This window comes from Notamacropus eugenii, chromosome X (assembly GCF_028372415.1).
Source record: "Notamacropus eugenii isolate mMacEug1 chromosome X, mMacEug1.pri_v2, whole genome shotgun sequence".
Lineage (NCBI taxonomy): Eukaryota > Metazoa > Chordata > Mammalia > Diprotodontia > Macropodidae > Notamacropus > Notamacropus eugenii.
Window position 1 is genome coordinate 78765890 of NC_092879.1, and position 14745 is coordinate 78780634.

General features: G+C 36.9%; 1 protein-coding gene across 4 annotated transcripts in view; it reads right to left on the reverse strand.

Moving 5' to 3' along the window:
* The window catches only part of RPS6KA6 (ribosomal protein S6 kinase A6), a 108185-nt gene that overhangs the window by 53424 nt on the left and 40016 nt on the right, over nucleotides 1–14745 (reverse strand). For all 4 annotated transcript variants that reach the window (XR_011971176.1, XR_011971175.1, XM_072626536.1 and 1 more), the window contains exons 4-6: nucleotides 4727–4808; nucleotides 3255–3335; nucleotides 1922–2001 (exon numbers count right to left, since the gene is read on the reverse strand). Coding sequence is in view for 2 of the 4 variants with exons in the window: in XM_072626536.1 (XP_072482637.1) it covers nucleotides 1922–2001; nucleotides 3255–3335; nucleotides 4727–4808 (243 nt within the window). In the remaining 2 variants the exon portion in view is untranslated. The remainder of the gene's footprint in view (nucleotides 1–1921; nucleotides 2002–3254; nucleotides 3336–4726; nucleotides 4809–14745) is intronic.

Here is a 14745-nt window from a genome sequence, read left to right on the forward strand (position 1 = left end):
TGAATTATTAAGAGTAATTAAGTTACTTATTTCATTTGAGCGGCAGTATCAAGAATCCAAAAATTTGTTAAAGATCAGTATATCATGAACTTTAAGAGTCCATGTCATGTACTGCACCCTTGCACACCAAGGGGCCCTAGACTCTTTGGCATTGCCAACTAGAAAGCATGATTTGGAGCTTGAAGAGGTTGCCTATTTGCATATGCATATTACCTTACTTTAATCTCTTAGAAACTGGTCACAAAGGTGCCATGACCTGTGCCAGGACCTCGGCTCCTGTACTCTCAGATCCGTCCCCACTACTCTCTATTCAACAATACCACCTGACACTCCCCTTTCTGGTAGACTTTCTTGGCTAATGAGGGAACAGCTATGTTCACTGTTTGTGTTGTTTTTCTCTTTGCTTTTTTAGGGAGAGGGGAGGGATAAGGGTGCCAGTGGCTGCTTCATTTAAAAATATGACAGACCTAGAAACACATATTATAATATTACATAACACTATAATGTGCAAGACAACCCGGCAACCAAGAATATTGTGAAACTTACCTTTTCTACAAGATATAAACAATTAGCCATCTTTACTGCCTTTAAAAAAATTTTTCTTTTTATACAAATAAGTATGGCATTGTTATAAAAGAACCTAACCACAAACAAATTCTGTTTATACTGTAGAGCTAAGATTCCTATAATTTAGAGATGAAACAACCCAGAGGCTACAGATCCCATTTTCCTCCTGCCAGATAGATGAATGGCCTGGTTACTGATTTTTATGAGAACACTATTAAAAGTACTGGCTATTAATTATCTAATACTCTAAGGTGAATATTATTCAAATTTTACTGACTTTATCATGTTAGATCCCATAAGAAACAGATTTAGACAGCTTGTACTTTGGAGAATCTATACCTAGAGAGTTTAAAGTAGACTTCTTCACCTTTTGTGTGTGTTGCTGATCCACCGTGGGCAGTCAGGCTGCTGAAGGCTAGGGTCCCTTTCTCAGAGTCATATGTTTAAATGCATAAAAGAAAATACAGATGCTCACAAAGAAAACCATTATACAGGATGCCCCCAATGTCTTACTGCAGTTTCATGCTTTAATAGCTTATAACTGCACTAAGATTTTTTGGAACACTCTAATGAAATACTTATCAAAATATTTTAAAAATTAACACATGTACCCCAAGTTAAGAACCTCTGGTTTAGAAGAAAATCAAGATGGACTACCAGAAAGAATTTCTTAAAGAGCACATTTTACCAAGGTCTTTTTGGTAGGTAAGTAAATAGTACCAAATACTACCACTAATTATTATTTATTTTAATTGCTAATATTTATCTAGTATAATATGGCTTATAAATATGGAATCCTTGACAGAATCTGCTATAAAATGGATTCTACTCTATATGCTAAGTGTTCACTGAATTTTCCAGAGTGGCACACTTATACCTGAGGTAGGATGGCATAAAGTTGAGACCCTGCCCACCTAAAGAATGCCCTTAATCTTTACTCTATATTTGCTTCTTCTTGTCTCAGAAGCTCCTAAAATCAAAGAAACAGCAATGTCCATCCACTGAGTCCATCACTTAGAAATGTGGAAGTAAGAGTTGAGACTACTCATAGTCACTCATAAATGCTAATCCCAAGGTCACTGGAGTAGCTTGCATGTCCAACCTCCTCTGTCCAGATATTTATGATGCCTGACAGTCTAGAACTGAAATACATCTCACATAAATCATCAAAATGTTCTCTAAGAAAGATGCAAGGCCACCATTAACAAGCATATGCCATAAGTAACATACACTGAGACTTGCAAAAATATTTAGACTAAAATTTCCTACAAGAATGCTGTTAGTAAGAGAACTAGATGCCTTTCCATTTTCGATTTAAAGGGCTTACAGTATAAAGTTATAAGTAGATGCTTACCTCTTTGGATAATCTTGTAAATACATCTCCTCCCCTGAGAAAATCCAATATTAAATACAGCTTCCCTTCAGTCTGAAAGGCTAATCAAAAATTAGAAACTTAGTAAAGAGGAAAATCTTAAAAGATTAAATATCTTACAAAATGTAAACACACTCAGCTTTAATTCTCCAGTTACCTCCACCTGGTCTAAAAGTAAACCTCAAAAATCTTATAAAGAACATTGGCTATTATTTTCTTCTTACAGAAAAGGGAGAAGGAGGCAGAGCAAGAGGGAAAGAGGTGTAGAAGTAAAGGGAAGAGACTGTTTACAAGTCTGTTTATAAGGGAAAGTATTCAAGTGTGGGAGTTCAATGACATGGCCCACGTTAAAGGAACACCGTCAGCTAACATTTCAAATTTGGAGTTAGGTCCAATGTTGACAAGAACTACCTTCCTTTTCCCAAAAAATCAGGACCTCATACATAGGACTCCTTTGATAACTGCCCATATCGCTCTCTTGCTTTATAGAGGCACATGCTTTACTGCCCAACATTAGCCCTGAGACTAAGAGGTAGGGAGCCTGGGAACACTAACTCCCCTTGTACACACATTTCCATCACAGAATTAGTGACTTTGCTTAAGTCTGACTTCGTAGCATTTGGCTAAATTTGTAAATGAATATTAACATAAATATATAATTTCTCAAAGGAACACTCAAGAGAAAAAATCAGGTTGAGGATGAAGTGGAGGGGGAAGGCATTATGTCAAGGTTTTAACGTTACTCACACCTGTTTTATTATAAATTCAACTTAACTTATTAAGCACTGCTTATAGCTGTCACTGGACAATAGCTGACTTTACGTACTACTGCCACATAAAACTGGAACAACCTTTTTAAGTACCATGGCAGCTGAAGCAAGAATAAATATTTTTAGGCTGCTTTGAGACTGACAGAGAAATCCTGCCAGGCTTTCCTTTTCTATTTTGCTCTCATCACACATTCCCCTGTATTATATTTAGTTGCATACATGGTGACTAGAATGTAGAACATAAGCTCCTTGAGGACAGGGACGGTCATTTTTCAGCTCAGCACGTACTTAACACTTACCATATTTGTTCTCTATTTATTTTAGAATTCCTGTCTACTAAAGCAATAATTCATCTCACAAAATGGCAATGCTATAAACATAATATTTTCCTTTATTCTCAAAAAAAAGGCTGACATACTATCTAATCGTAGTTGGCAACTAGAATATTTAGATGAGTTAGAATTATATTCGACCTCCACTAATTAGAGGAGACGAGGAGAAGAACAGTGCAGATCAGAGAAGGGTGAAAAATAGGCAACGCTTACCATAGTGCAATTTGACAATAAATGGATGATTTACTTCTACTAATATATCCCTCTCCATCTTTGTACGAACTCTATCTCGAACTGAAAAGAAAAGATAGCAACATTATTACTTGACATAAATTTAACAAAAAAGATATCAAATACTAATAAACTTTTTAAAAGTAAATAATTTCCTTTACTTAAACATTCAGTATATATTTGTATAGAGAAGCAATGTGGTCTCATAGAGAGAGCTGGCCTCAAAGACAGGATCATGTGGGTTCAATTTTGTCTCCCACACATGCTGACTGTGTGATCTTGGGCAAGTCAATAAACTTGGAAGTGCCCTCAAAACTCTCTAGGTTTACGAGATGCAGTAAAGGTGCTGACCTGCCAACATTGGTAGAAAGAGTCCTCTTACAAAGGAGTTCCCTGCACAGATGAAGCCACAGGGCCAGTTCTCATGCCTATAAATTTTTCACATCTACAAACAGCTGAAATCTACACTTACCAATGTATAGTTCAATTAAAATTGAAAAAACGAATAGTGAAGTAGTCTACAAACAAAATCCATATCTTATATAACCAGTTAAATGTTTCCCAGTTTTACTATCTATATGACAATGACATGTTAGTCTTCAAAAAGCCATAAAATTTGGCAAAATGTAAGAAATCTCATTGAAAAACATAACAGATTAAGCTTTAATCCACCTCACAGAATGGGCTAAGACAGTACACACAAGTGATCAATTAACAAGTATTGAGGAATACATACATGTGAATATTTAAATAAGTTGATGAAAGAAAGACCAAGTAGGTGGATAAAATTTATCCACTTGAGAACTGTGCATAGACAAGTGAATATATGTGACTGTGGACCAAAAGAAATATACACAACTGCCTGCAAATGTTTTTGTATTCATGACTTTTTAAAAATTTATCTAAGAAGATGGAAGAGTAAAAACAAGAGCAATGAAAGAATTATTTTGAGGAAAAAATAATTATGCATTATACACGATTCACATTAACGTAGCATTTTAGAGTTTACAAAGCACTTTGCATTCACCATCTCATGTGATTCTCACAACAAACCTGAGTCAGGCAGCATAGATGTCATCCAGTTTTAGAAATGGGGAAACTGAGATCTGAACAACTAAAGCAACCTGTCCAACATCCCACAGCTATCTATTTACACACTTGAAGTCCAGTCCTCTGACTACTCATCCCATGCTCTCACACTGCATTGCTCCTCAAATTTCAAATAATAAAATGGTAAGGATATGATTTTTTGCCAGCTGAAAATTCCCAACAAGAGAAACACACACTCAAAGAATGCTTCAGATAAATATTAGCAAACATGCATTTTATATGACTTGCTAGAAAATCATGATATAATTGCTAAACAATACAACTACATGCAGCACAAGCACAAGAAAACATGTTTGTTAAGGATCTTTTTCAAGTCTTTGTCAATACTTTGATAAATGTTCTACCTTTTAAAGATGCTTTTTTCAATACTTTCATTGCATAAAGCTGTCCAGCATCCGGACCAATGATCTTCCTTACTAGAAAAACCTGGGGGGGGTGGGGAGGAAGAGAGGAGAAAAAGAACATTTTACTCAAGTTAATATTACTGTAACCATACCCACATTTACAGATTCCCAATTTTAAAGTTATCTGCTCCTCTCAAAAGTTACATTCAGTTATTTAGCTACATAAATACTTCATATTCTTCATTAATTCCCCAAGGAGTTACCAAACTTTGCCTACACGCACGTAAGAATTTATTAAGGGCCGACTATGTGCCAAGCACTGTTCTTTACTGTGTTACCAGCTGAAGATACAAAGAAAGGTAAAAGACAGTGTAGGCCCTGCTGCCAAGGAGTTCACAGTCTAATGGGGAAGACAATATGCAAACATCTATGTACAAATAAGCACTAGACAGGATAAAGTGGTGATAATTAGCAGAGGGAAGGCATTCACATTAAGGGAGATCAGGAAAGCTGGGATTGCAGAAAGGGGGATTTGATCTGAGACTTGAAGGAAGCCAGGGAAGACAGGAGGGAGAGCATTCCAGGCATCAGTGATAGCCTCTGAAAATGCCTGGAAAATGGATGAAATGTGCAAAGGAGAGCCAGGAGGCCAGTGTCACTGGATCACAGAACACCTGGAGGGAGGGAGATGTAAGAAGACTGGAAAGGCAGGAGGGGGGCTAGGTTGAGAAAAGCTTGGAGTGCCAAAGGATTTGGTATTTGATCTTGGAGGTAACAGAAAACTGATGTCACTTATTCCATCAGGGAGGACTAGATGAGGAATGAAAGAGATAGAGTTGAGAATGATACCTCTGAGCCTCAGGTTTATTCACCTATAAAAAGAGAAGGATGCTAATTCAAGAAGAGCCCACCTCAAAGGGTTAAGAGACTCAAATGCTCACATAAAACATGTAAACCTTAAAGCATGCTGTTACTTATTATTTTCTCCTTATTACATGTGAGGTGTTACTACTAACAGAGCTCATTCATGGCCTAAAATAATTATTTATTTGTTATTTTTTTAAGGCCTGGCACTATTAATTCATATCTTAGATATGGGCTCATGTGAGCAAGATGGTTCAATTGAAAGAACACTGGCTTTGGAGTTCAAGTGCCTACCACATGCTAGGCACTCGATAAACTGACAAATGCTACCTATATGACCTTAGACAAATCACTTAACCTCCCTGGGCCTTAGTTTCCACAACTGTAAAATGAAGACAAAATGTTCTTTGAGATCCCTTCCAACTCTACATCTATGATTCTATGAATATTATTATCCTGTTCCCCAAGATCAGCTACAAGTGGAAGTTTAAGAAACTATATGGTTTCAAATTTTCATTCTTAAAGAAGAGTCCAACATATCATATAAGCTCTTGCATTTGTCCATTAGGAACCTACTTTAGCAGCCAAGATTAGAAGGAAAGCAGAAAATTGGGGGAAAATTTTTACAAGTTTCTCTCACAAAGGCCTCATTTCTCAAATATGGAGAACTGAGTCGAATACATGTCATTCCTCAATTGATAGTCAAAGAATATAGAAGAAATCAAAGTTATTTAGTCAATTAAAATGCTCTAAATCACTACTGAATAAAGAAATGCAAATTAAAATAACTCTGAGGCACTACTGTGCACCTATCAGAATGACTAATATGACAAAAAAGGAAAATGACAAATACAAAAGGGAATGCAGAAAAATTGGGACATTAATACACTGTTGGTACGTTGCGAACTCATCCAACCATCTTGGAGAACAATGTAGAACTATGCCCAAAGGACTATCAAACTGTGCATACCTTTTGACCCAGCAATACCACTATAAGGTTTGTACTCCAAAGGGATCAAAGAAAAATGAAAAGGACCTATAAGTACAAAAATATTCATAGCAGCAATTTTTGTGGTGGCAAAGGGTTGGAAATTGAGGAGATGCCCATCAACTGGGGACTGGTTGAACAAGTTGTAGTACATGATTGGGATGGAATACTATTGTGCAATAAGAAATGATTAGGGGGGTGGTTTCAGAAAAACCTGGAAAGAGGTAAATGAACTGATGCAAAGTGAAATGAGAAGAACCAGGAGAACAGTGCACATAGCAGCAATATTGCATGATGATCAACTGTGAATGACTTAGCTGTTCTCAGCAATACAATAATCCAAGACAATTTCAAAGGACTCATTATAAAAAATACCATCAACCTCCAAAGAACTGATGGATTCTGAAGGCAGATCGAGGCAACTTTAAAAAAAAATTCTTTATTTTTCTTGGGGTTTTTTTGGTCTAGGTTTTTTTTTTAATAACATGGGTAATATGGAAAAATTCTGCATGACTGTACATGTGGAATCTATATAAAATTGCTTTCCTTCTCAAGGAGAGGAGGGAAGGAAAGAAGGAAAATTTGGAACTCAAAATTTTTAAAAATGAATGTTAAAAATTGTTATTATGTGGAATTAGAAAAAATATATTAAAATTTCCACAAAAAAGGGGAACACAGTTTAAAGAGAATGAAGGACATAGGATATGATTTAAAGAGAATTGGTATTTTAGATAAATACAAGATATAATGTTTGAAAAATAATGAAGGCAGAAAGATTAAAGGATATTTTTAACAATGAGTGTAGGTAACTTGCGTTGCTGGATTCCAACCCATACCAAGCCAATGAATCCTATCAACAGTATTCAAGTCGTGCTTAGTACAATTCACTTAAGGAAATCTAACACTCAAGGGAAGGCTCAAAGCCTCTATACTCACCTCAGTAGTTTTTGATTAAAGCAGCTGTAGAAAGGGTTAATACACTCAAGGCTTTGTTATATGCTCTAAAATCCCATTTGTAGCATTTTCACAATGGAGTATTCGAAGCAAAACCTAAATCAACACTCAGCAACCCAAAGTTTCTTGGAATCGCTCCTACACTGATCTGATTCATAGCTTTGGTTCAGCATATAACAAGTCACACCTACACAATGCCTACACAAATGATGAAATACTGATAACCAAGCATATTCTCATACTGACATATACACATGACATATACAGGAGGCAAAAATGAAACCACCCCCATAATAGTCCAACTTTCAAGACAGCAACAGAAATGAAGCAGGCATCAGATGGACTGAACAAATATTCCTAGGGCCTATTCTGTTAAATCTGCTCTCTTCTGCAAGGGTATATGTTCTTCCTCCCTTGCATACAGTAATGGCTCTAAGACAGCTATAAAACCTGTTCCTGACTGAAGAAAATTCCGAATCTTGAAGGCAGCAGTTTACAAGTTTAGTTCTATATAATGGAATGCTAAATTAAATTTCCTTTTTTTAAAGAATTAAAATAGGATTCTCTTCATGTACCATGAAAGAAGTATTGGTCTATCACTGATATAAAAACTTTCAAATACTTAAAAATACAAGCATAAAATCTTCAGTGGTTCCTATGAAACTCAAAAATTCCAGGTAAGACTCCTGAGGGTAGAAGTAGTGGCAATGTTTTTGACATAATCACCTTGTGGGTGAAGGAAGAAAGGAAGAGGTGAAGATCTAAAGAAGTAAGAGCTGGGACTGGGTGAATAAGAATAATGAATAGTCGTTTAGAGCAGCTTAGACTGTGAAAGTCTGTCCATCATGAGCACAGTTTAAGAAAGGGCCAACTGCAGGACACATTTAAATAATGTTTTTCATAAGAATCATTTGTGAACCAAAGTGCATAAGGTTTTAATCTTTTTGAAAGTTCATTTTAAAATCCTCTAGTTAAAAGCTTTATATTTACAAAAGCGGTATATCTATGCTTATAATTCAGGCTAAGAGGTGTACTCTGTACATCACTTCTGCTGAAACACACAGAACCAGATATTCTTTTTGGTTAGTATATTGATAAACTGTATTAGAATTACAATTCCATATTTTGGTCTTGAAATAGAATTTTAAAAGGCTTCATTGAAAGGTCCTGTCCCAACGTGGCTTCCAACTTGCTCATAATTACTCTCTTACTTGCTACATCTTCCTCTGACATCTTCTCAATCTTATCCATCTTGGCCTCTCTGTAGCCTGTGATAGTGTTGCTCACCCTCTTTTCTCTAGATTTCCCTATTACTGGTCTCTCCTTGTTTTTCTCCTACCTATCTGACCTCTCCTCTGTCTCCTTTGCTGGGTCTCCATCCACATAATGCCCACTAACTGTGGGAATTCCCCAAGGCCCTGTCCTGGATCCTCATCTCTTCTCCCTCTATGCTATCTTACTTTACTACCTGATTTTCAATTATCATCTCTCTGCAGATAAGTCTCAGATCTATTCTTCTAGCCCTAACCACTCTCCTTACCTCAGTTTTGGAGCCCTAACTCCCTAATTAGTCATATTTAAACAGATGTCCAGGAGATACCTTAGACATGACTTGCGCAATACTGAGCTCATTTTCTTTCTTCTCAAAACTTCTCTTCTTCCCAAACTTCCCTATTACTTTCCAGGGTATCACCATCCTCTCAGGCACCTACACTCATAACCTAGATGTCATCCTTGACTCCCCATTCTCTCTTACATCCCAAATCCCTATTGAAAAGTCCTGTTAATTTTATCTTTGTAATAACTTTCATATATGTCCCCCTTTCTCCTCTGACACTGCCACTGCCCTGGTGCAGACCGCATCACTTCAGGCCTGGACTAAATACAATAGCCTGCTGGTTGGTCTCTCTGCCTCAAGCCTCTCCTCACTCCAGGCTATCCTACGTTCAACTTTCAAAGTGATATTCCTAAAGTGCAGACCTGACTATATCACTCAATTTAATAAACTCAAGGGGCTCTCTATTGTCTCAAGGACCAAATAAAAAAATCCTCCTGGCTTCCTTGGCTTCAAATCTCAGGAAAAAATCCAACTTTCTCCAAGAAACCTTAATACTAGTACCTTCCCCTTAAGATTATCTCCAATTTATCCTGTATATATCATATGTTCATAGTTCTTTGTATGTCATCTGCCTCATAAGATACTGAGCTCCTTAATGGTGAGAACTGTTTTTATTTTTCTTTGTATCCCCAGCACTTATCAAAATAATAGGGAATCACTGGAGTTTATTGAATGGGGGTGGTGACATGGTCAGACTTGCCCTTTATGAAGATCAATAAGAGCTGAGTGGAGAATTGATCGGAGTAGGGGGAGACTTGACAGTTTTCCCAATGGTTCTTAACAAAGAAGGAGTTCTTTCCTAGAGAAGTTATGTTTTTGGCTACTTGAATACAGGGTTACTGAATTTCATTATTTGACTGACCTTTGTCTAGTCTACTCTTCTGCTTTTTTTGATCCATCTGATGTATTGAAAATTTTGTTCTAGCCTCATTTTTATTCCTGAGTTTCCTTTTCTAACCAATTTCTATGTTATTGCCTTTGTAGACCTTTGTCCCTTTTTTCTGTTATGATTCACTCTTAGAAGCATCAATTCATGAGGATAAAATCAATACTTGATGGTAAAAATTTCCATATGTCTCAAAAGATACAGTCTAATTTGAATCCCCTGACCCTACTTTTCCCATGATCAGTCTCTTTCCCATCTGCCATGTGATCTCATCTCTAGAGTCCATGCCTCCCACCCTTCTGGGTATTGTTTGCCCCAAAAAGCTCCAATTTTCCCTCTCCCAAGGCAAGATACTGTCCAAAGAAGCACAGCACTCACAGAACAAGTGGTCTCTCTGTGGACCAACTCCTACCAGATTAAAGCTAACATAAGGTCGTAACACATATTACTTTTATCCCATGTGGGTGCTCTCCAGTGAGACCCCTTGCACCTTACTGGTTTGAAGCCTCCGCCTTTGTTCCCTCAATTTCAATTCCTCCCTTCTGCTACCTCTCCTGTTCTCCAGCAGCCTCTCTTCTTGCTAAAAGACTACAGAAGCTATCGTTCCTTGATTATTCACCCAGGGATTTAATAATGGCATATCACATTCCCCTTTGTCCTTTACCAGTCCTTTTCCCCATTTATGGTGTCTTGATCTCCAGTCATCCTGATTTATATCTTGCCACTGGACCCACATGGCTCTGGAGGAGAAAGTGAGGCTGGTGACTTTGCACATACCTCCCTCACTTGAATCCAATTCATTTGCATGTCACGGTATCACCTCCCTGATGTCATGGTCCTCTTCCAGAACGGAGGACAACAGCAATTCCCATTTATATGTCCTCCCATTCAGCACTGTCCCCGAAAATACACTGACACTCCTACAGGGAAGGTGGGACTAAGTGAATATTGCTTCTTTTCTCCTTTCTTCACCTTCACTTCCTTCTTTTTGCCCTTGTGTACTTTTTTTTAACTCTACAGATTAGTCATATTCTTTCTCTTAAAAGGAAACAATTCTAAAGATGAGATAATTTCTTTATTCATTGGCCATTATATTTATTTACCATTCTTGTGTTTCTACTGTTTTGAGGTGTTTACAAGTTGAATGATCTACTCAAATCTGGTTATTTTAATACTTCAATGTCTCTTTTTTGTTGAATATTTATCTTTTAAAAATGTTGATTAGGCTTAGATTTGCAGAATGTCATCTTGGGTGGCATCCTGAGCTCTTTTGCTTCTTGGAATATATTATTTTATTCCTTTCTTCAGTGAGTATTATTAATTTTGTATTATTCACACTTTCTTTCCTTTATATTTGAAAGTCATTCTCCTGGCCACCTACAGAATTTGTCATTGAACTGTTCAATTTAACCACTATGTGTCTTGGAGTTTAAAGCATAACTTATTTTTTTTCCATAGAGGTAATCTATGGATTCTTTTGATTAGTGCTTTTGTTTTCTATATTCAGAATTTCTGGGCAGTTTTCTTGAATTGCTTCCTGCATTTTGACATCATGTTCTTGTGACAGACATGTGATCCTTATTTTTTTCTTACACTTTTTGGAGTCAGTAGCTTTTGCTTACATAGAAATCATTTATTCAACATTATTGCTTTTTGATTCTCTTCTTCCAGATAGTCCTTAAATCAGTCAATTAACAAATATTTATTAAGCTCCTACGATGTGTCAGACATTCTGCTAAATGCTGAGGATACAAAGGAAAGCAAAAGACGGTCTCTACTCTCAAGGAGCTCACATTCTAATGAGGAAGATGACATTATATATAAAGAAGATACATACAAGATAGATTGGTGATAATCAACAGAGCCAAGGAACTAGCAGTAAGAGGGACCAGGAAAGGCTTGGAATAGAAGGTGGGGTTTTATCTCAAACTTGAAGCCACAGATGCCAGGAGATGGAAATGAGGAAGCAAGACTATTATTCGCACACGAAGGGGACAGCTAGTGTCAGAAAATGCCCAGAGTCAGAAGATGGAGTGTTGTATTTGAGGAATAGCCAGGAGGACAGTGTCACTGGATTGCAGAATACGTAAAGGCAGGCAAGTTGTAAGAAGACTGCAAAGGTACATCGGTCCCAGGTTTGAAGAGCTTTGAATTCTGAACAGAAGATTTTGTATTTGATCCTGGAGGTAAAAAGTAGCCATGGGTATTTACTGAATGGGAGGCAGGTAGAGGGAGAAGACACAGTCAGATCTGCCCTTCAAGAAGATCAGTTTGAGTGATGAGTATAGCAGGGACTGGTGTGGAGAGAGACTGAGGCAGATGGACCCATCAGCAAACTATTGCAATAGTAAAAGTGAGAGGTGATGAGAACCTACACCAAGGTTCTGGTAGTATCAGAAGGGAGAAGAGGCTATATACAAGGGATGTTAGAAAGGTAAAATCCACAGGACTTGGCATCAGATTGAAGGTGATAGTGCATGGGTGACTGGGAAGATAGTAATACCCTTAACATTAATAGGAAAATTTGGAAGATGGGAGAGTTTGAGGGGAAAGATATCAAGTTTAGTTTTATACCTATTGAGTTTAAGATGTCTACAGGAAACCCAGTTTGAGATGTCCAACGGGCATTTGAAGATGCTAGTACATTTGCATTCAAAATCTGTTGTTCTCTTTTCTGCTACTTTAGAGAAACATACCACCATGAATTTATTTTTTCTATTCTGCTATTTATTTTTGCTGCAAAGGTTATAAACTCTGACATTTGTTCCCTTCTAATGTCTCATGGTTTTCATTTCTCTTTTGAAACATTCTAGAATATAATTTTTAATATAATAAATTTTGGTTTTGGATTACATTACTTGGTAATCAACATGGTCAGGGCACCTAGATTTTTTCATTTAAAAATAAATTTTTAATATTGTTTGTTTTTTTTTTACATCATTTGAATTTTTCACAATAGCCTTCTTTCCCTTTCCAAAGAGTTATCTCACATAAGAAAACAATTTTAATTTAAAAAAAGAGAGGAAAACAATCACCAAAAATTGACAGTACATTGAAACATTTATGAAATGTTTCCATACACGTGGACCTCCCACCCCTATCAAGGAGTGGGATATGAGTGTCTTATATCTGTTCTTTGGGGGCCATGTTTATTTTTTGTAATTTTGCAACATTCACTTTAGATTGTTTTGTGGTTGTTCTTTCCACTTACATTATTGTAGTCATTATGTATATCATTTTCTTGGATCTGATTATTTCGTTAGACATCAAATCATATAAAACTTATCATGTTCTACACTCATCATATGTATCTTTTTTATGGAACAATAATACTTCATTGTGGCCACTAGGTGGAGTTGCAGTGGACAGAGCACCAGGCTTGGAGTTATGAAGACTCGTCTTCCTGAGTTTAAATCTGGCCTCAAACACTTCCTAGCTGTGCGACCCTGGGCAGGCTAAGTCACTTAATCCTGTTTGCCTCAGTTTCCTCCTCTGTTAAATGAGCTAGAGAGGGAAATGGCAAACCACTCTGGTATCTTTGACAAGAAAACCCCAAATGGGGTTATATTCTCATATCACAGTTTGCATAGCCACTACTCAACTGATGGGCATGAATTTTGTTTCCAATTCTTTACTACTACCACAAAGAATGCTGCTGCAAATATTTTGGTGTATCTGGAGACTTTGTTCTTATCAATATTCTTCTTAAGGTATAAGCCTGGTAATGAACTCTCTGAGTCAAAAGTGGTCATTCTAACCACTTTATCTGCATAATCCCAAAATGCTTTCCAAAATAATTATACTGATTTATAGCCTCGCCACCAATGTTCTAGTGATCCTTATCTTCCCCAACTACTCCAACATTAGTTATTTCCATCTTTTGTCATCTTTGCCAATTTATAGGGAATAAGATAAAACCTCAGAGTTGTTTGATTTGCATTTTTCTTATTGATCTTAGTAATCTGGAGCATTGTTTTATATGATTATTAATAGTTGCTAATTCTTCTTTTAAGAACTGTTGAGAATTCTGTATATCCTTTGATCACTCAGCTGTGTGTGTGTGTGTGTGTGTGTGTGTGTGTGTGTGTGTGTGGATGTTAGTTGTCTACACAGGATATCCCCAAAATTTTAGTGTCCCTTAAAGTTTTAATACCTTAGAATATAGGTGTCAAACTTGCAGAATTGTAAAACTCCCCAGTGTGATCATAACCACACTAAAATGTAATTGGGAAATATTTAACAAAATCAACAAAAATACAATACATCATAGTTAATGTTAATTTGTGGCTTTCTAAGTCAACGTGTGGTCAGCAGGCATCCATTTCTATTTGAGTTTGACACTATTGCATTAGAAGGACACTAAGACTTTTGGAACATCCAGTATATTTTAGATACCAAACACTTATCTGAGAAATGTACAAGGCATTCTGGAATATTTTGTTGCTATTCTAGCCTCTCCTGAGATTCTACAGGGTTCTGTGTTTTATCAGGCACTGATTCAATTTCCTTTCGCTTATAATATTTGTTAAGAGCTTCATAATTCTTTTAGGATTGAATACTTAGCACTGGGGTGTATGGAGTATTCAGGGACGATAAACACCTCTGGTGTGAGGGCTTTCTGTGCCCTTTTCAAGGCTGCACCTTTGGGGTCCACCTTCACTCAACTCTCACCTGTGGCTCCAAGAAGCTGTAGCATGCACAGGGCTCAC